This window comes from Curcuma longa, chromosome 1 (assembly GCF_044706935.1).
Source record: "Curcuma longa cultivar G26 ecotype Majalengka, Jawa Barat chromosome 1, ITB_CL_G26_1.1, whole genome shotgun sequence".
Classification (NCBI taxonomy): domain Eukaryota; kingdom Viridiplantae; phylum Streptophyta; class Magnoliopsida; order Zingiberales; family Zingiberaceae; genus Curcuma; species Curcuma longa.
Window position 1 is genome coordinate 17,033,531 of NC_133861.1, and position 21,324 is coordinate 17,054,854.

The 21,324-nt window shown below is 37.8% G+C and overlaps 2 protein-coding genes and 1 pseudogene across 3 annotated transcripts; 1 reads left to right on the plus strand and 2 right to left on the minus strand.

The window, feature by feature from the left end:
• The first annotated feature begins 871 nt into the window (after window positions 1–871).
• LOC141844434 (light-inducible protein CPRF2-like) lies at window positions 872–5,522 on the plus strand. Of its 2 annotated transcripts, none has more exons than XM_074732491.1 (6): window positions 872–1,380; window positions 2,546–2,657; window positions 3,166–3,286; window positions 3,905–3,980; window positions 4,049–4,174; window positions 4,645–5,522. In XM_074732491.1, the coding sequence occupies exons 1-6, from the start codon at window positions 913–915 to the stop codon at window positions 4,993–4,995; spliced, it is 1,254 nt and encodes a 417-aa protein (XP_074588592.1). In that variant the 5' UTR covers window positions 872–912; the 3' UTR covers window positions 4,996–5,522. The 2 variants fall into 2 exon arrangements, with proteins under 2 accessions (XP_074588592.1, XP_074588596.1); XM_074732495.1 differs by having other exon boundaries at window positions 2,561–2,657.
• A 140-nt stretch (window positions 5,523–5,662) lies between these two features.
• LOC141834346 (uncharacterized) lies at window positions 5,663–14,403 on the minus strand (annotated as a pseudogene).
• An 896-nt stretch (window positions 14,404–15,299) lies between these two features.
• On the minus strand, window positions 15,300–17,294 carry LOC141840034 (uncharacterized). The gene is made up of 3 exons (XM_074727918.1): window positions 16,445–17,294; window positions 16,150–16,339; window positions 15,300–16,057 (listed from the first exon to the last, which is right to left on the minus strand). The coding sequence occupies exons 1-3, from the start codon at window positions 16,826–16,828 to the stop codon at window positions 15,525–15,527; spliced, it is 1,107 nt and encodes a 368-aa protein (XP_074584019.1). The 5' UTR covers window positions 16,829–17,294; the 3' UTR covers window positions 15,300–15,524.
• Between the last annotated feature and the right edge of the window lie 4,030 nt (window positions 17,295–21,324).

Below are 21,324 nucleotides of genomic sequence, written 5' to 3' on the forward strand. Positions count from 1 at the left end.
AACAAAAAAAGGGATGGGGTGGGGGACGAACCAGTGGGAAGCCCTCGAGAGTCTAACCGACGCTCCGTCCGATCTCGGGAAGCTTCCTCGGCCGAAGACGAGCCCCACCATTCCATAGATCACGAAGAGCACAAGGAAGCCGAGACCAAACACGCATCGGCACCCGAGGCCGCCCCCTCCCCGGTTTCCGCGGCAGCAGGCGGGCGGGGCGGGTCGCGAAGGCGAGCGTCTTCCCGCCGACGAATGCGAGGGTGGGGGAGGCCCTCGCCGGGGGAGCCGACGCCATCTGAGTTGTGGAAGAACATTCCCAGAAGCCCATGGCCGCCGCCATCCTCCTCCGTGGTCCACACACGTGTCAAGCTGCTTGTTCTTTTTGTCTAATTAATTAATTATTGTTTTCTTGCTAATTAATTAGTACGAGCGTGCGAATTAGCCTTCCGAAGCTTCGTCGAACTGGATGAGTCACCCATGAAAGCACCCGGGCGGTGCCTAATCACATCAACTGCGCATGAGGATTTCGGAGAACTTTCTAGTTCCGCCACGTCAGCTGTGAAACTTCGGCAGGGTGACTCAGCTAACCTCCGACAGCATATTGGAAAGCCACTTTTCCTCGACATAGACTGCAACGCCCGACCAATGAATCCTTCCATTTCTTCACGGACGTTCAAGGAATCTGACCCCAAGAATACCATTTTTATATTAGTTAAAATATAACAACTGGCGGATCCATATCCAATGCAAAATGAGGTGACAACGCAGGTAGGAAAAAGGAGGGACGAAAAGTGTTTCGCTTTTTTCACGTCCTTCCTTTTCTACATGTACGAGAAAGCAGCCAAGACAGTGCGATCGGTCGATCGATCGATCGAGAGAGTTGAGAGAGGGCGATTGAGATAGAGATCGGAAAGGATAGAGATGGAGAGGGCCTTCTCATTGGAAGAGATCATTGATTCTTTCTGTGTTTCCTCCCCCATACCCACGCTGTCTGGGATTCTTCTGCAAGAAGGAGAAGGAGCAGGTGGGGAAGGAGGCGTCATCAACATGAATGCCTCGGATTGGTGTTTCGATAAGTTCCTCGATGTCGTCGAGGGGTGGCATGCTGATCCAGCAGCGGCTTCCCCCCATGACCTTAACCCTAGCGTCAGTCGCAATTATGACAGTAATCTTGCCCCCAATTCCGGCGCTTCCTCCTCCTACGTGGAGGCGAACGTTTGCGGTAGTAGGGGAGACTTGGGACGAATTGGGGACCATGAGTTGGGGGAAATGAAGGCACCTGTCACGCCACAGCCCTCAAATCCTGTGGAATTTGTTGACCCGGGGAAGCACCAGGCGCTTCTCAAGAAAAAGCTGGACATTATTTGTGCTGCCGTTGCAATGTCTTGGGTACGCTCCGTTTCATGATTTTTTTTAGTAGTAATTTTAGCTCTATGGTAGAATATCTTCTTTTTGTGAAGTTGCATGTTTTGGGGTTTCTTTTTTCTTAAAAACAATAATCTTGGCATGTAAATTAAGTAACTTCTCTTTTTTTTTAAAAAAAATCTCAGCCTGTTCTGGTTGCCTTTGCCAATTTGGGACTTATCTTGCATCCTGTATTATGAATTTTTGGCTAATTTTTTTTATTTACAGATCGTAAATTATGAATTTTGGAATTTTTATGCATGTGTTTGTTACAAGAATTTGAAGTTAACGTATTTGTCCTGCTATCAGTTTTATGAATTTTTGGCTAAAAATTTTGTTCACAGCTTCTAAATTTTGATGTCTTGAATATCTTGCTCTCAAAAACTTTTTGATTGTCACTTGTTCAGAGGAAGTGAGTTCTTATCCTCCAAAATACTCAAATTTCAAATTTTGTATGTTTATCTTGTTTCAACTTTACGTCCTTCCTTCTCAGGTCAAAGTTTCAATCTTGTTCATTTCTAGAATGAACTTGAAATTTTATTTTATTTACTGTCGTTTGTTACCCTGGATGTTGCACTAAATAGTTTGGTTTGATTTTTTTTTTAGCACAATGTAATTGTGTTTTGACTTTTCACATAATACTCGCCCTTAGTTAAAATTTAACCATTGAGGTTAGACTCTTCTTCACTTTGCCCACATATGGACTTTATCACTTTGCCCACTTAATTGTGATTAACAACATTAAGGCTGTAGATGAACCATACACTTATGGATAAGCTTGGAGTGCAGTTTGAAAAGAGCTAATTGTTGTTCAATAGTAGAAAATCTATAAAACAAATAAACATGAACACTAGTGAGTTTGGTTTGTTGGCGTTCATGAACAAAGCTCAGGGAACAATTTATGAAATAAACTTATTTATCAATTGTCTAAATCTTAATTATAAATTTATTTCTCTAATATAAGAACCTATGCATGCTCAAGCCCCCCCCCCCATTTTATAATTTTTAAGAATTAGATCAATGCTTTATCTAAATTACAAGTACAACAACGGCCTGTTATTTAGCTTGGATGTTTTTTCTTCTTTAACAAGGTAAATGCCAGTTTAAATTTAAATATATCACTGTATGATCATTAAAACAATAATCAAAGATTCTTATTTTTCAGGGTTCAAGTGTGAATACACAGGATTCTGCTTCTGTTGCTGACAGTAGGTCGCCTATTTCAGATGTTACACGGCCTGGTTCTCAAGTGCACACAAATGGTATAATTTATTTGTCAGTCCTATTTATTGCTCTATAATGAAACTATTATGTTATCATACTTCTGATTTTATAAATTAGTATTTTGATCTACATGTTCAGATAATGATGCATGACAAGTTTCTATGATATCAAGATATTTCTTCTGAGATGAATAATATGTGCATATACCAAAAAATTTAATTGTTTCAATGGTTTTTAGTAGTTCTTTTCATTTGGATTTGTTTTGTTTCATTTTCACAGAATTTTTTGGTTTGTAATGGAACTAATGAGGAAATGCAACTTCCTGTTAATCCTTAACTATAGAAACTGAACCATGCCATAGCTATATTATACATGTACATAAAATTTCAGCTTGCAAATGTATAAATATGATGCATGCTTGTATACTGTATCTTAAAAAATTCTTTATTTTTGCATTAAATGTTGCACGGTCGGTAAGTTCTTATAAAGTGCAATGTAAGCCTAGTACCTACTGGACTTCTAGCTTATCTATTCTTCATAATTCAGTTACCCAAGGGAAGCAGGCTACTAACAATTCATCAGGGGAGCAGTCAGATGAGGATGATGAACTTGAAGGAGAAGCAGAGACCACCAACATTGACCCTTCAGATACAAAACGCATGAGGAGGTAACAATGATTATTATAATAGTCAAACTAATGTTTCATTGAGTTAGTAAATCTGTTTTCCCTTTCTCAAATATTGAGTATTGCACTGATTATGTTATCTGAATTCAACAATGTGAACACTTGCTCTCTATAAATACAACATACTATTAGTGTTTGATTGTTAAAGCTTCAGATTATTTGTTGGTAGTGCATAGCTGACTGCCAGTAGAACCAACGGATCACTCTAATTATCTGCTAGAGTTGTTCTTCTTCTATTTCTCGTTTACCTTTTGTTTCAAAAGTTTCTCAATTGTGTATATTTATTTGCATCAATCCATGTTAATCCTAGTTACTTAGGGACTGATACAAGAATTTTATTCCTCCATTTAACTCTTTTTGAGGCTATATCATTAGTAATATTTACACTTGTTAAATCACTTTTAAGTACATTCTAGAGTTAATTTTTTTGGTCACCCAGTTCCACTTTGAAGCAGTTTCATTTTTTGTTTTTATAGTATTATTGTATCAACTCTTTGATAGCACTGAATTTCAGTAATCTGGTAGACTTTTTATTTAGACAAGGTATTTTATTGCATGCGTTGGTACACCAAATGCTTAAAGTGCCCAATTGGTGTGCAGAATGATTTCAAACAGAGAATCAGCAAGACGATCAAGGGGAAGAAAGCAAGCACATATGAGTGAGCTTGAAGCACAGGTCAGTCAGATTGTTATTTAAATCCCATATATCTTCATTTGTATTAATACATACTTATTTTGCATTAGGTCTCACAATTAAGAATTGAACACTCATCACTGCTGAATCGTCTAACTGACATTAACAAGAAGTACAATGATGCTTCAGTTAATAATAGAATACTAAAAGCAGATTTGGAGACTGTTAGAGCCAAGGTAATGTACTCATCTCTTCATGTCTGTTTGGTAGTCACAGCAGGTGTTTCTTGAACTACTTGGTGATTTATGATTCTTTTTATTTATTATTATTATTTTGTATTGGGGTTCTTTCATAATTCTCAAATTTGATATGTGCTGATTTGTAGGAATTGCCTAATATTAGCCCACCTAGTTTCTTGACTGTTCGTCTTCAACAGCCTCACAATGATAATGCGTTTATTTTTACTATTGCAATTGTTTTTGTTATCGGGAATTCATGTGGCGTGTCAAATAAGAGCTGAGCTGCCTTGGCAATTTGTGAGTTATATACACTACATGTCTACATCAATATAACCTCGCTTAGGTTTTGATGTCAGTCATGATATCGTTGAACTAGAACCGTATAGCAAGGACAGTCTTCGAATGTAGCACGTCTAGTTACTTCTTCAACGCCTTTGATTTTAACATAAGACATCCTCTGTATTCAGGTGAAAATGGCAGAAGAATCTTTAAAGAGGGCAACTGGAGTGAATCCTTTATACTCGGTCATCCCCGACATGTCAAGCATCGATTTTCCCTTCACTCCGAGCATGTCTAATCCAGCCCCCAACACGGTACTTCCTTTCCAAGAAGGGACGAATCACTTCTTCCACGCCTCGATGCATGTCCAAGATGTTCCTCATGGACCTGCTCCTGTAACACAGATTGGCCTCACTACGTCCATGCAACGAGCAGCCTGTCCAGAACAACATCAGATGATACTACATGGACCTCAGTCTCCGATAAACAGATCCAACTCTAACGAGTTTATGGGGGGAGTCTATATTATAGAAACTTAAACTCCTACCTTACGCCTATAAGCTATATATATCATCAGCGTCATCGTCTATTTTATTTGCATCGATGATACTTTCTTTAAACTGCTGTTAACTTTGCCTGCTTTTGCAGGCCTTGGATATTTCATCTATTGATATCATAATGCTGTAATGTAATATCGTTTTAACGACATTGCCAAGGTGATCTTAGCCATTTCCTCAATGCAACAGCTTCTTCACTGGGAATCATCACTCGTCTCACTAGTGGCTGCAGCTGTCTCATGAGTTCCAGTAGAAGAAAAAGCACAGGCGTCGAGAAAGGAGATTAAGAGGCTCCCTTTGCCTTGGGAGAAACAAAGGTCGTGCATTGAACAGCTCAGCTAGTGAAACCTGAAGAGACCAGAATTGGCGAGACAAGTCAGATGGAATCGACTCTATTGTTATCTTATAGATTAAAGTAAGCTCTCTTGACTCGGACTTGAAGGTGCCGGACAAATCCAAGCATATAATTCGAGCAACGTGACTCTTAAAAAAAAGGAATAGGAGCAAACATTGGGTTTTAGAGCAACGTGACTCTTCCAGAAAAAAAAATGGAAAAGAAAAGGAAGTCTGCGTTTGTCAACGAGAATACCAGATCACCTGCAATGTACAAACTGTAAAAAAAAAAAAAAAAGGGAATAGGATCTGCACTCTATACAAAATGGGCATATCGCAAATAGATACATCCCCATGTTGAAGTATAAGCTTTTACATCACTCACACTGGAGACTATAACAAATACGCTACTCAACATTTCTACCATGGTAGCTAGTGAACATTTCTGCTAGTTTCTTTGACACCAATGTGGATAATGTCAGAACTTTAGAGTAACAACAAACAATGAGCAATTTCGATTCAAACTAGCTAGGCAGATCTCGATGTCTCAATAAAAAAGAATGTTGAAGTAGACAAACACATGTATCTAACCTTCTCCCTCTTGCATGCCCTCAAAGAATGTGATACATTGGCATGGCACCACTGTGATAAAGACCGCTCAGGATGAAAGTACCAAATTTGTTGGGGTTAAGGAATCTGAGAATACTCGAGTTTCATCTAGGTTCACTTAGATCTCGATCGGTTGGAACCACTTTTACGGCGACGGCTATTGTACAATGGCAACAGCGAACCAGATCTATGTTTCCTCCTACCAAAACACTGCCAATATAAGACCAGAGCCAGTAGCAGTACACCAATCGGAATTGCCCATCTGTTGCAATAATGAAAAATGTAAAAACAAAAAAAAGATCAGTGGTAAAAGTTAGGAATCAGCTTAGTGAGTTTTATTATTTGTGTAGAGAAATGGAGAGTAACTTGCCTGTCCAAGTCAAGAATAGGACTATACACAATAGTTTCCCATGTAGACACAACGACATGCCAAGCAGGATTGTAATATAGCGACTCTGATGACCAAAACATTCTAGTGTACGTCTCTAGGAAAATGAACATCACCCAACCAGCAATCTCAAATAAAATAAACTTGACAATGAACCGGCCCACTATCGCCACCATGAGCGAGAAAGTCACCAACCAATTACAAAGTCTCTGATTGTAATCCTTGATGAAAAGTGATCGAGCTTTACTCAGCATCTGAAGAAAAACAAAGTCCAATAAACACATTGGTTCACCAATTCATCCAAAGAGGATACAATCCAGAGAGAATGATGGCATATAAACAGATAAAGCAGCAAAAGTAGCTTACTAGATTATAACTACGTCTGGCATCACACATTTAAACTCTTTTATGTCAAATTAACTGAGATATCATAAATGAATACTTGCATAAAAACAAACACATGTATCATCTGCTTTTCCTTGATTTCTCACATGTAAAGGTGGAAATTATATACTAACCCCATCTTAGAAAACCTGATTTAAAAAGAATATATTTAATGATATTGACTGGTTAAGATTACACAAATAGAGAGGATACTGTGATGATATCATTTGTATTAATGCAAGAATTCCCTTTAACAGCATCATACAATGTCACTGTTCTACATCAAAATTTTGCAAATGTTAGCAAACCACCTAGCAATAGTATATTTTTCTGAATATGCTTAATCAAGATTAAATTATTTTGATCTGTACTGTCGGTAGAAAATGTGTATGCGCTTAGATTGGTAGAAAATAGAATGTGCAAGTGCATAAGATCAAGGGAAGCTAAAGAACCAGACATTCAAAATGAAACATTGTGATAAAGTTTTTACAAATGGAGTTTATTTTTCAACCATTGAAGGAAAAAAACTTTCCTTAATGACATCAACAGAAATAGTGGTTTGTTGGCACAGATACATTGTGTGCGACTATGGTTGGTAAAAGCCTAAAAGGTACATGATGTAACTACATATACCTGACATGGAATAATGCTTTAAACTTTGGATACAAGAACTAGTTTTCCTTTCTATTGTGTAATTTGCATTTAGATAACTTTCTTAAGCAATCAAAGGGGCTATTATGTATAGATTAAAATATACTCTGGTTCAAAATTAGATCCTTTGACATGCATAAATTCTCATATCTAACTTCTCAAGTATTAAAAAGATAATTAAATTAACAAAAAGAATGCCAAAAATTACTCTCTATCCTTTAGTTTATAAGCTGAGGCTTTAGTGTTTATTTTGCTGATAATCACCATATGCATTTAGAATTGTTTTTCAATAATTCAGTTTGTGAAGAATGCATAGTGTAATAGAAGAATAAATCATTGATATATTAGTTTCATTCAGGATGCTATAGTTTTATTTTTGGTCTTTGACCACTAGATCTCACATCACGTTCAATGTGAGACAAATGTGTGCTTAGGTAGGGAGAGCATAACATCAACTTTTAAGTAATTATGTAAAACTTTCAAATGGTAAAATCAAGTTGATAGTAATTTTAATTTAACTAATTTATTATTCATCATATAATTACTAAATTATTCTTATATTTATATTTATTTATGCAGCTTAATTGTTGTTAGTCTACTTTTTTGTTATGATACATACATGTTTATAAGTGCACACAGAAATTTCCACTCATGCGTATCAAATTAAAGGAAGTCAAAGAACACACCATGTGAAATAATGCCATACCATAGAAAGTCCACCAAATTTGGAGTTTACTTTCAAGTATCAAAAGAAAGAGGAAGAAAAGGAACCAACAATGCATATACTTTGCCAAGATCCAGTTGTAATAAACAAATTTCTTAGAACTTTAATAATAACTAAAAACTGGCATTTTTATTGTGCAAATATTCAATTGGTTAGTTAAATTTTACCTTCGTCATTTTTTGCGTATACATTTCTTTTGCAGGCCCAACACACTCTCTCTCAAAAGTTTGATTGCAGTGAAGAAAACCATCACTGAATTTTGCCATGGAAGGAAGTCTCATAACTTGAAGATGGTCCATTTTATCTTCGCACTGAGTATATCGGACTTCACACAATTTTGATGACTGATATTCATTAATATGGAGGAATGTTCTAAAAACCTGCTATTGGTCATTACACAAGTAAACAGAATATAAATACACATATATATTATACATACATAAAATATAGGAAAGATGGAAGACTAAAGTTAATAAGAAAAAGAACCATTTCACAAGAAACAGGTATACATGTGTATCCAAAATTAACTCCAACAACATGAAAAAAGAAGTATTATGATCTACCTCAATATGTGCAAATTCAATTTCATACTTTATGCATGCTCTGCAACTATTCATTGCATAAGTTTGCTTCCAAGGATGGTTAAACACCATTAAAATTCACAAGCAAATACAACCATGAAAACACGAATATTTCAAACAAAAAAAAAACATGTTTATGTTTAAATCAAGTTAACAAAATTAATATGTATAAGCTATACTGTTAACCCATGGCGAGCTTCTATGTGTTGTCCTTATGGAAAACAACGCACCTTTTGCATTTCATAATCGAGTTCTAAAACAGATTGTGCAGCATGATTCCGACCAAAATGCTGGTGATCAAACAACTTTTTTGCTTCTACTTTCAATTTTTCATGAAGCTCCTGCAGCCTGTTTTCTTCTACTGGTAATTGCAGAATTTCCATTTGCTCACTGTACAATTTCATGCAACGCTCAAGAATCACCTTATTGAACACTTCGACAATAGAACCTGTGGATGGAATTTCTCCTTTATTCAAGGCTTCAATGATCTGAAAAGAAACCACGGCTAGATTTTAGCATTTTCCAAAAGCAATTTTTATTCATGCTTTCAGATTATGAAGGTGAGGCACCATTATTAAATAATAAGAAAAACCAATCTGATGGCTTCAGCAATCATTATTAATTCATCACCTGTTCCAGGAAAGCTACAAAATCATTTCCATTTTGAAGTTTTCCCTGAACAATCTTCGGGCGAATGATTGATACAACAAGTTGTTTCAATTGCTCCCTCTTTTCCACATACATTTGATCCAGTTCGCTGTCGTTCAAATCACAAAGTTTCGTCCTTTGGAGATGAGGCTGTCAAGACTCAAGGTTTTCAAATGTCTTCTAACCATGAAACCGAAACAGAAATACAAGATGTATGTTAAGTTGCATGAGCATAATTTCATTACCAAGTGTGGGCAGCATAACAAAGTTATGAGAAGTTAAATGACAATTAAGAAAACAGAAATGTCAACAAAATACATTTTGGAGATTTCAATCAATATTCAGCTACAGAAGAACAGCACAAGATAAAAACTTGAAACACAACATGAATCATGAGGCTTCAAATTTGTATTCCATACACACTAGAAAAGACCATACATAGCAACTGATGTTATCTAATACATGCTGAACAGTTGATAGCCCTCTTTAGTAAATTATATATTGTTTGCTGAAATAAGTGATTGAAAAACATATAATAGAAATTACAAGAAGCATCTCATAATGTGTCTTTGAAAACAAAATTTTCATAAGTGACCTTCAGATTTTGTCTATGACCATTGACATGAAATTATGACATTCGCACAACCAAGATAGATAACACAACTTCACATATGATTTTATAAATAAAAATGGAAAAAACTGATGCTTCAATAAATGCAATTAGCTAATACCCACAATATGTGATGGGGCCAACTGATGGACCCAATTTAAGCACAAATGAAAACTTGAGACCTTAATACAAAGAGAAAAAAATCAAATGAAAAAACATTGTTACAAAATTTGTGATAGGCCAAGAGAAGTTAAAGAATGCATACTTGTGGCAAGCTAAAAGCTGTGCTATTATCACCCATTATTGCCAAGGAATCTCGAATTTGGTTTACCTGATTCAACACATACAAATGAATAGAAAGAGATGAGTGAGCCAATCAACCACTACTTCCTTACGGAAAAAAATGAGTGTCAATAAAAGAAAGTTCATAGAGAGAAGAAAGGAAAGAAACACAAAGTTTGCTCATTCAAGTTTGACATTACAGTTTGAATGAATACAATACCTGATCAATATTTTTATCACCTGAAAATCAAGAAATAAGATGAAGATGAGTTGTCAAGATTAATAGTAAGGATCCTGTTAATATCAATCACACACCAACAGAGTAAGGGCTAAGACTGACCACTGCTATTTGGTACATGCTGGAAGGCTTCATTCACCATTTCTTGCACCGACTTTCCCTCTGTTTGATAAACAAAAATGCATCTACAGTGAAACAAAGGCATACAAGGCATGCCACAGTCATGGGAATTGAAAGAGAAAAACTATATATGGTAACATCAAAGGATAACAAAACCATCATACATAATAGCATTGTTTAAAATTTCACACCGTGCCCAATGAAACAGGCACCACGAGCTGCAGTGACCTCTCAGCAGGGTCGTGGAGGCCGCGGTCCTCCACCGCACCTCCCGAGGGGTGGCGGCGGCCGCGACCTCCCACAAAGAGATTAAACTTAAAGTAAACATAGGGTTTAATAATTAAACTTATATTAATAATTTCAATCAACTCCTATATAATAGGGATAATCTAAACAAGACTTAATCAAACCCTAATAAAATTGTCTCATTAACTTAATATAAATATATATAATTTATTTTATTTCTGAAATTATATAATTTTTTTTATTTATTTACCATGTAGAAGCACTCCGATCTCTTTTTTTATTATTTTATTATTTAAAATTTTTTAATATTTAAGTTAAAATTTTTATTTTTAAATTAAAAAATATTGAAACCATATCGGCATGGTACGATATGGTATCGAAACCATATTGTTCCAGTCATAAACTGAAACTCCAATACGGCTCAAGATTTTAAATCATGCATGACAGTGCAGTATTAAACAACCAATGATACCTCCCTAATCCAAGTGCAGAGTAAATAACAAGAGACTGTCTCAAACATAAGCGGACACACACCAAAACCACTGTTACTTCTGTTGGCAATGCAAAGATTTGTTCTAGGCCAACTGATCTTATCAAGTTGTTGAAATCTACATTGTTATTATAACATACATAGAACATGCTCAACAGTACTAAATTAGACGTTTGCAGCAGTTATCAGAAAATTAAATACTTAAAGTGTGACATATATTAAGTCCGTGTGTAGGTCATAGAATCATGCACTTGAAAACTCTACATGAGAACTGAATTTATTCTCTTAATTTAATTGGCTCAATGCTGCAAGTACAATGGATCCTTATGCCAACATTTTCATGAACAATTAATATACATTTAGTGCATTATTGAAAGGCTAAAAAGGTGATAGCTTACGTAGGAAATCTCGTTGGATAAGCCACAAAAGTTTAGCCGGCTCAAAAGCAACATCTTGTCCCTGTATAAACATACAGCAATGTCCATTACCAAAATTAAAATCTTCCAGAGAATAGGACTCTTGGTAATGTTACAGTACCTTGACCCTTTTGTTCAACAAGCAACATATAGGCAAAACACGCAAGAGTCAGGAAGAGAAACCCAGAAAAAATGAAATAAAATAATTGAATTTAATCCAAATGCTAAATTAGACCTTCCATAAAATTCTTCTGCAATTTCCACGGCAAATGATAACCTAGATATATCAGCCTCACGAATCTACAACAAAACCACCAAAGAGAAGAAAAAAAAATTGAGATTAGATTGCATTCCTAAGGAATCAAATGAATGTAGAGTTGATTGAAGAAGTTACAAGTGCCCATTATAGGCTGATCAAATTTCCAACAGATGAAGTACAAACCGTCTCAGGGAGATTATAAATGAGCACAGAGCTCATAATTGTAGCCAGAGCAAAGATCCTGGAGAACACAAAACGAATAAATATATATCCTATATATGATGGAGAAATTATTCTCATTTACGAATTACCTATCATCATAAACATTTGATTTCCCGACACTTTCAAATCCTTCTGTATCTAGGTATAAGACGGATATTTTTCTTCCATTAATATCAATTTCAACAGGTGTTCCCCAAACCCATATTCCTGCACTAAAAGATAACTGCTTATTGAAGGATATTAAATCTGATTTTTAAAAAAAAAACAAGAGAACTCATGTGATAAAAACTTGAGGCTACCAAAAGACATTGAGAAGTAGTTATATAAATATATGTGAACCTTTGGTTTTAGTATCACGCATATGTCCTACACCGAAACCTGCACCATGATAGGAAGGTCAAAGAAGAACTCTAGCATTCATAAATTTCACAAAAAATGAAAAATAGAAATATACCTTCATCACATGACAGGGAAAGGAGTTGGTTGAGAAGAAATGATTTGCCTGAGCGATATGGACCAATTACCTGGGAAATACTTGTTAGAATATGAAATGTGTGTGAGAGAGAGGGAGGGAGGGAGGGAGGGTGGGAGAGAGAGAGAGTTCATATAGATGCTTCAGGTCATATATTTATATTATTCCCCATTTAGAGTTGGAAAACACTTTTTTGTGGAGCGACTGAATCCTCCATAGCACATTATAGGCAAAGGATCATTTGAGCTTGCTAAAAGGATAGTGAAAAAAAAAGGTTGGCATAGTACAATAACAGCATGAATGACCAAATTATAGTACAAAAAGTATCAAAGTTCAAAATAGATGAATAAAAGGCAGGGGCAATACAATTGGACTAGCACGAATGGATAGACAAGATTGGTGGGGTTCAAGTAGCCTTGAAAATCGCTTAGGTTGAAAAAATAGATAGAAAAAACATACATGTTTGACAACCACAAGTTTGGTTGAAACATTTAGTTATTTCAAGTTCATATTCATGTTCTAGGAAAAACTGAATGCATTTGAAATTCAAAACCTCTACTTTTATTTGTTTCTAGAAACAGATGAGTGAATGCACATAATTATGTTCCAGCGACAAATATGGTTTTGGTTTTACTGAAAATTTACTAAGATGATAATACAAAGTTTAGCACAACAGGAATGAGTAGCAAAACAGAATAATGTTTCAAGTAACTGTGGTCAACAGCTAATGTTGTCGAAGTCATGATTTAAATAGGGTGGCAATTAATCATAATCTAGAGTTAGAACAAAATAATAAATGAAAGACAGAATCTTTAAGTTCTTGAATATCAAACTTAATCTCTATCACTTCCATGGATTCTCATTTTCAGTTAATGTTTAAGATGGTACTAACCGCAACAACAGCTATAGGGGTTGTAATTCTTTGAATTGCCTCCAAACCCTCCTGTGCAAGGCGGAGTTTTGTATGCTCAGAATCTGGTTCCACAATAGGAAAACTGCAAAAAGAGTATCAAAGATAAAATTCCAAAACAAGAGTCTCCTAAGTCAACCGTACTGATATTTTAAAGTCATTTCAACAACACGTGACTATCAGAGATAAAATGCAGGGTGTCATCAGACATAAAATGCAGATTTGACAAACTGAGAACCGATAAACAAACACATGATATCATGTTTTACTTATTTTTCTGTTTTTGTTGCAAGAAGAATGATCATTCTGATTCGAGTGAACAAGGAAGGCAACATAATTGGCACGAGAACTTCCTCATAGCCCTCCCATTATGCATTTAGACACAAAATTATTACCATTTTTTTCGAATAACAACCCAAGAAAATTTCATAACAACCGAAAGTGCGACTGCTACCGTCGATGAGCACAAACCAAAACCCGCAAACAGTTCCGATCTTTCCACGTACAAGAAATCGAAGACAACAAATGGCATCAGACTTACGCACGGCGGAGATCGACTGCGTCATCGGAGGTACCAGATGCAGAGAAAAAGCCAAAGACCACCACCCAAAACGCCGAAGCCCACAAGCAAGCCCTCATCTTACCGCGCCTCCTCCCCTTCCGCACCCAGATCTCATCGAGCAAACCCCTCCCCGGCGCAGGATCCGAGGACCCGCCCCCGCCCCGCCTTCACGAATAGCTCCAAGAAGAGAGATTCCCACCTTCTCCAAGTTAGGTATCGCCTTTACCAACGTAAGAGAATCAATCGCAATCTTGGCGCTCGGTTTTCTTCCGAGTGAGGCAGAGAGAGAGAGAGAGAGACGCCTCACTTCAACGAAATCACATGCATCGAGCTTTGAACCGTTCTAAGCTCGGCCATTCCGGAGGGTAATGTACTAATTATACACTACGTGTGGGGGCGTTTTTGTCATTTCTATTTTTTAAAAAATAAATAATTTATTGTTAATAGGAAATGCTAATGTGCTATGGTGGCGGGCTTGGGCTATCTTGCTATCTATGGCCCATTTGTAAAGCCCAGCCCAAGTTGCTCCAATATAATATTTTTAAAAAATGGTGGATCTTCGTGTAAAAAAACAAAAGGAGCTCAGCTCGTGAATTGATCGGGAAGGCCAAGCTACCAATCGCTTGCGATGGCCACAAATCGCTCACAACAACCAATTCAGTTACAAATCGTGGCCACAAACTCACAGACTTGTCGTGAATTACAGCCAGCCACCGAAGGAAGGCAGACAGTCCTTTATAATGGTCCCTTCCACAAGCTCTTAGTTTGGGCATCTGTTCTTCTTTCCTTCTCCTTTCCTTTACCTCTCTCCGTCAATTTCTTTTCCTCCTGCATTCACGCTGAGTACACTGAGCCTCAATCATGCAATGGTCCTGCAAACTGCTGCCATGGATGGATGCTTCAGAAATGGGACCAAAACAAGAGGCCCGGAAGCAACGCAGTTCAGTGTAAAGCCTAAAAAGAGTTGGCGTCCAGTTGCTTTCGGGGGAACAGCAAATCGCTCCCATTATTACTATCATGCTCGTCGATGTCAGCGAACTCATCAAGAGCTTTACTTTTCTTTTTTTTTTCAAAAAAAAAAAAAATAAATCAACACAATCTTTTATTTTTTAACACAATCTTGTTCATAGTAGCAAATATATTTAAAGATTATTATATTGTGGCAAAAACTTTGTTCATAGTAGCAAAAGATCTCTTACAGTAATAAACCCTCATTAAAAGGGGTTTAAAAAAAAAGGAGATATGTGATGTATATATATAAAGGCTAGTGAACCTTTAGACTCTTAAAAGACGTCATATATCACTCGCTTTGTTAAAGTAAAAAAGAAAAAGAAAAGAAAAATAGATTAAAAAAAGGATAGGCTTCTCAAAGCACCGCAGTTAAGCCGGCGATGAACTTGACGCCCGTTCTTGGCCTCGCCGGCGGCGGTTGCCACGGGCTCGCCGTCGGTGCGCTGGAATCGAAGCCTTCCGAGGAGGTGTCGACGGCCGTGCTCTGCTCGGTTGTTTCCTGCGGGATCGAGGGTGGACACCCGGTGATGCTCTCGGCCGCGCTGCCTATGATCGGTTCGTGGTCGTCCTCGGGATCGGCATCGGCTGCGGCTTCGGCTTCGACCGAGCGCGTGTAGGGGGAGATCCACTTGGCCCGCATGTAGTCGGGCTTGCGCCACGGAGGAACGTGGAGGCCCTTCTTCTTGAGGCTCTGCCGCGCTGCCTCCGAGACGACGGCGACGATCTGCTGCAGGCGGTCCGGCCGGCCGACGAAGAGGGGCGGAAGGTGGTGGAGGACCGCGCGGTATGACTTGGTAGAACGAGCGATCTCGAACTCCGACCGGAAGTCGACGTCGACGAGGATGCGTTCGCCGCCGTCAATCACCACGTCGATGTAATCGTACTCTCCTGAAGTTAATCCAATCGTGAGCGGCAATGATCGGGGGAATTGGCTCAATAAGGCTTGTTCTATATTGGGGAAGGAGCAGGAGAGTAATTACCTGCGTGAAAGGAGGGCTTTCTATCCCACTTGGACTTGCAAATGGCAGCGTCGTAGCCGAGCAATTGCAGACCTTCGACCATGATCCTCCGGCAATCGCCCTTGCACTTGGAATGCTTGGCCTTCTCCATGATTTTTGATGCGTCGGCCAAAAGATTCCTCTCGGCGACGCTCGCACAGAGGATCAATCCCTAAGGAACCTCCAAATTTTAGTTGGAAAATCGAAATCGAAGAGAAGATCAAAGATCGCAACTTTTTGTGTGGAGAATTTATTGTGTCGAGTAAGAAAGACCTACCTTGATGAACTCGGCGGCATCGGTTGGGGCCGGATGATCTCCGCCATCCATGTCGTCGTCGGAGCTATCATCGTACTTACCATTGAAGCAGTTACATCTACCGCGCGGCGGCCTTTCGTTTCCCCCATCCTCCATGAAGCTGAGCACCATCTTGTCCAAGCACACGGAGCTCGGATCCACCTCAACGCCGTCGTCCGTCCTCTCCTTCTCCCTCCCATCGCCGGGCTTCTCCGCCACGGAGATCCGCATCACGCCAGGGAACTGCCGCTCGAAGAGCCTCTTGAGCCGGGACTTAGGAGCAGGTTTGGCCAGGTCGATCCTCGCCGATGCTCTCCCGTCGATCGGTTGAACTTTCATCTGGAACGGCATGGCGCTGGCGATCATAAGTCCAAATCTAAACTTTCCTCTCCCCTTCTCACTCTGAGCTACCGCACACTACCACTCCATCTCTACAACACTCAATTCTCACAAAGCCACAAAAAAGAAGGTGAAATCGAGGAAGAAATGGATGATCCCAAATGCCAATACAAAATCACGACGCCAAAAATTTCACAAAATGAAGCAAAGACCAGCGATCGGAGATTCTAGTTAGAGAACGTTAACAGTAATCATCGCCCCAATAATAGAGCCTGAACATCCCAACGCCTGCAGGTGTTGCTCCTCTTCCGTTTTCCTAATTTGAACCGATCACTGCTATAGACTAAAAAAAAGGTGCGTTTTTGAGCATGCGGTTACTATAGTGGCCTCTCCGCCGGGATCGCCGCCATAGATTCCGCCTGAAAGGTGATTTCTTCCATGGCTTGCATCGTCTAAGACAGGAATTTGTCCTCTTCGGAAGGCGGTGGAAGGGAGGGTCGCCGAAGAGAACGAGGAGGGGTTTAAAACAAGGAAGGTGAGGGGAGAGGAAGAGAATGACCATCCTGACACCCGAGAGACAATTTCACCGCTACAGACGTCACCAGAATTGTACCCAATTCTTTATTGGTTTAGTGGCTTGATAGTGTGGGACCGACGAAATATCGTTGGATGGGCAAATAAAAAAGACGTGCAGGAAGTGTCATCGCCCCAACTGCTATGATCGGGTACGTGGCCTTTTGTATGGAGCGGTTTCGAATTGGATCCTCGATCGCGACGCGTGTGCTAGTTGTTCGTCGTTTACGGAGCTTCAAATGACTAAAACACCCTAAATTTTCAGAGATATTTTTCGACCCAAAACTCTCTTTCAAATTCCTAAAATACCATCAATTGGTTCCTTATTAACATGCATGCCACAATGCACCTGGCCTTAGCACCGGGTACAAGCAAGGTACTGGTGTTTTCGTAATTAAGTACAAATTAGGGGCTGATATTAAAGCCAAAGCGATTCGGGGACCGCGAGCGCGGATGGAAAAGCGTGCGTACGGACACGGGGCTGACACGTGCCTCGCTTCTTGGTATGGCAACACCCGTTTGAAGGCCTTCATGCATACTCTGTGAGCACTGTGAAGTCCTTCAGGTAGAGCCTTTAATTTGACAACTCAAAACCAACCTAATTAGTTCTAATAAAATCCCCTGAGTAAGTAAAAAAAAAAAATTTTGATTAGTTGCATTGACTTAATTCCAAAAGGTGACCGATTAAGTCCTATGAAAATTTTTCATCGATCATCAGAATAAATCAAAAAATGCACATAATGACCAATCCAGAAGCCCAGCATCCTTTGATTGCGATCTCTATTTAGAAAAAAATTCTTACAAATACACCGTAACTGAAAATTGAACGTGGATACCTGGATGACAACCTGAATGTCCTACCACGGCACCATAGCCCCTAAATAGATACTAATTGGATTTAACTTGTCCAGTCATTTTGTATTTAATTACTAAATACAGATCAACGCAAATTAAATATAAATTAAATAGACATCTCAAGTTTAATAAATGTTGAATTTAATCACCCTAACTAGTTACATCATTAAGTAAATAGAAAAAAAATTAGTTCTAATGAAATCATTGCTAATAATTTTTACTTTTGTTATTGTGATGTGACTTTTTTATTATAAAATAATAATAATTAAAATACATCGCATCCCATCAATAACTCATATAAAATCCGTATTATAACTACACATTGTAATATTATTTTTTTCTACTACACATTAAATCATGAATCAACCAATCAAATTGTATGCAAATAATCCATATTATAACAATTATAAAATCATAACAAATATAATATTTATAATAATTTTAATTTCATAACTGTTATAATACTTAATTAATTTAAAAATATTCAAATGGTAACAATTACAATTTCGTAATTGCTACAATATAAATTTAACTTATTCACTTAATATTCATATTGTAACATCTATAAAATCGTAAATGTTACAATTCAAACTTATTCTGTTCAACAATATTTACATTGTACCAGTTATAAATCATAATTGTTACAACTCTAACTTATCTATTCAATAACATTCATATTGAAATAGTTATAAAATCATAGTTACTACAACCTTACTTATAAAATTGAATACCAAAAGATAATAATATCGAGCAAAATCTTAGAATATATTGTATCATTTTTGAACCTGAATTGATAATGTAGTGGGACACCTTTTTAATTTTTCTCTAAAATATATACCAACTAAAGAGTTATATTTATTATGAAATTAACTTGGGCATTGACGCGGGACAATGACTCTTGTTGACTGGTCTTATAGATTCTCGAAGGAAAGAGAAAGCTTCTATCTACTTGTTTATTTATTCTTACAGGTTGGCGAGAAAGCTTCGCTGGTAAAGAATGAAATGATTATCGAGAATGTCGACATCTTTGTGGCTTGATGCATATCCAATTAATAAGTTGGAGACTGTAACAAGTTACCTGATTGACTCGGCCAGTTCTTGGCTCGGTGGGTTCACTCGGATCAGAATAGTGATCAAACTTTGCATTACTACATTTGCTCATCTCGTTCATGCTACCTTCATGCAATAAGTGCAGGCTCTTTAGCCAAAGGGTGTAGTTTAATTAGGTGCGAGAGTATAATTCAGGCAATTGATGAAAAAAAGTATCGAGCAATAGTTCTGTTAAGTGTCCTAGAAACCACTAAAACCACACAGATATCTTCTTAACTCTGACCAATTTAACTTACGGCCAAGTAAACATCGATCCAAACCTGAACCGCAAATCCAAGAACTGGGCCACAGCAGCACCTGCAGACAATAAATACAAATACATTATACATGATATATTTGAGTCTGCTGGGCCCCATCTTGTATTAACATGACTAAGGCCGGTCATTAAAAAATCTTTATGGCTGGGGTCAGAGCATAATTATATTTTGCCAATGACGCCAATCAATAATGGAATTGATATAATTGTTGACTGAGATAGCTATGGCTTTAAATGGGGGCATCAAACTGTCCTCAGATAAAAAAAAATAAAAACTTATCTAAAAAATTATTGGATATGGTCTTCCCCTTCACCAGCACAAGGTATTTGGAATTCCCATCAAAAATCTTGCTTTGTTCTGAGAATTATGTTTTAGATTTCCACCTGCTATCAAATGCATACTGCAAAAATTGTATAGAAATAAATTCATGAAATCAAACAAAAGATGAGAGCATGCAACTTTATTTTTAATCAAGCTACACCCACCAAATCCCTGGATGACACGAAAGGAAAATGATGCCAATGTCAGTTGGGGCCACCTGTTTATCAGGGTTGCCTTGTGCTTATCAGCTACATTGATTCATGATTTTTAGAGGAATATGACAACATGATTACTCCACCATATCGGTGGTTTACGCCCCCTTTTTTGGTTTTCTGCTTGTAAGAAAGCGTGTTGCTTTTGTAGGCAACAATGGAAACAAAGAAAGCACTCACCATTGCACTAAGCACTGAAAAGGACATACGATGCGATCAGGGGCGATTTAAGATTTTCTGTCACCATTTACTTTGTAGGCTGTGCTAACTGATAATTGTGTTTTGCTAAAGGTATTGATCTTTAGGAAAATGCAATCTAAGTTTAGTGAGTGAGCAGATAATGCAGGCAGCAGAACACAGATTTACTCCTACTGCTTGTGTTGGTGGCCCTCTATCACATAATGTAACATCAATTTACTGGGCCATTTATATACTTAAAGCAACCACTTTCCTATTTTCGTTTTCATGAGGATGCTGCCTTCCTTTTTTTAAGCTTTGGAATATAAACATGATGGTGGGATGACGAAAAAGACTACAGAAATCACACGGCAGGTTGAAAGTAAACTTAATGCATGCTAAGGCAAAATAGCTGGTTTTCAAATCTAATGATGCTTTAAGAGAAAAGAAAGTGACACAAGTCCTAATGGCTTTGCTTCTTTACTTTTACTAAGAAAAAACAGAAGGTTAAAGTCAGAAAATTACCTTCGCTCCTGTTGAGAGTCCTTTGGTGGATCCCTTTCAAAAGTAAAGCAAGAATTGAAGCATCCAGCTGTTTCTAGTAGCAATATGACAGCAACAGAATTAGTCAAAGAAGGGAAATGTAGTCTCTAATTCTGTACATTTGTTAATTTCATGGAAATTTCCAATTGTAAATTCCATGTCCTAATTGATATGAAATCTTCTTTTTCTTTTTTAAAGAAAGATGGCAAAAGCCTAGAGTTCAACTTTTGACTTGGTTTCACTTCCACTGCATTTCCTCAAATTCTATTTCCTGATTGTTCTCTAGATTTCAGACCCTCTCCTATTAACTCTGTGAATCTAGAACCCATTTCCTAGTATCTGTTCATTTTTTCCCCTTAGATCTTCCTCAAAGAATTGTGGACGAGGTTGCCATTGAACATCCATGACATCCATGATCATCAAGTGGAAACAAAAGCTTTGTTTGTATATGCAACCTTGTAGAACAGCCTCCAAA

Excerpts from the sequence above, each read along its gene's own strand:
- LOC141844434 (XM_074732491.1), top strand. The coding sequence starts at position 913 with ATGGAGAGGGCCTTCTCATTGGAAGAGATCATTGATTCTTTCTGTGTT. Across the intron at positions 1,381-2,545 it reads CTGCCGTTGCAATGTCTTGG|ATTCTTATTTTTCAGGGTTC; the intron begins GTACGCTCCGTT and ends CAATAATCAAAG. Across the intron at positions 3,287-3,904 it reads GATACAAAACGCATGAGGAG|AATGATTTCAAACAGAGAAT; the intron begins GTAACAATGATT and ends ATTGGTGTGCAG.
- LOC141840034 (XM_074727918.1), bottom strand. The coding sequence starts at position 16,828 with ATGATCGCCAGCGCCATGCCGTTCCAGATGAAAGTTCAACCGATCGAC. Across the intron at positions 16,340-16,444 it reads ATGCCGCCGAGTTCATCAAG|GGATTGATCCTCTGTGCGAG; the intron begins GTAGGTCTTTCT and ends GAGGTTCCTTAG. Across the intron at positions 16,058-16,149 it reads AAAGCCCTCCTTTCACGCAG|GAGAGTACGATTACATCGAC; the intron begins GTAATTACTCTC and ends GATTAACTTCAG.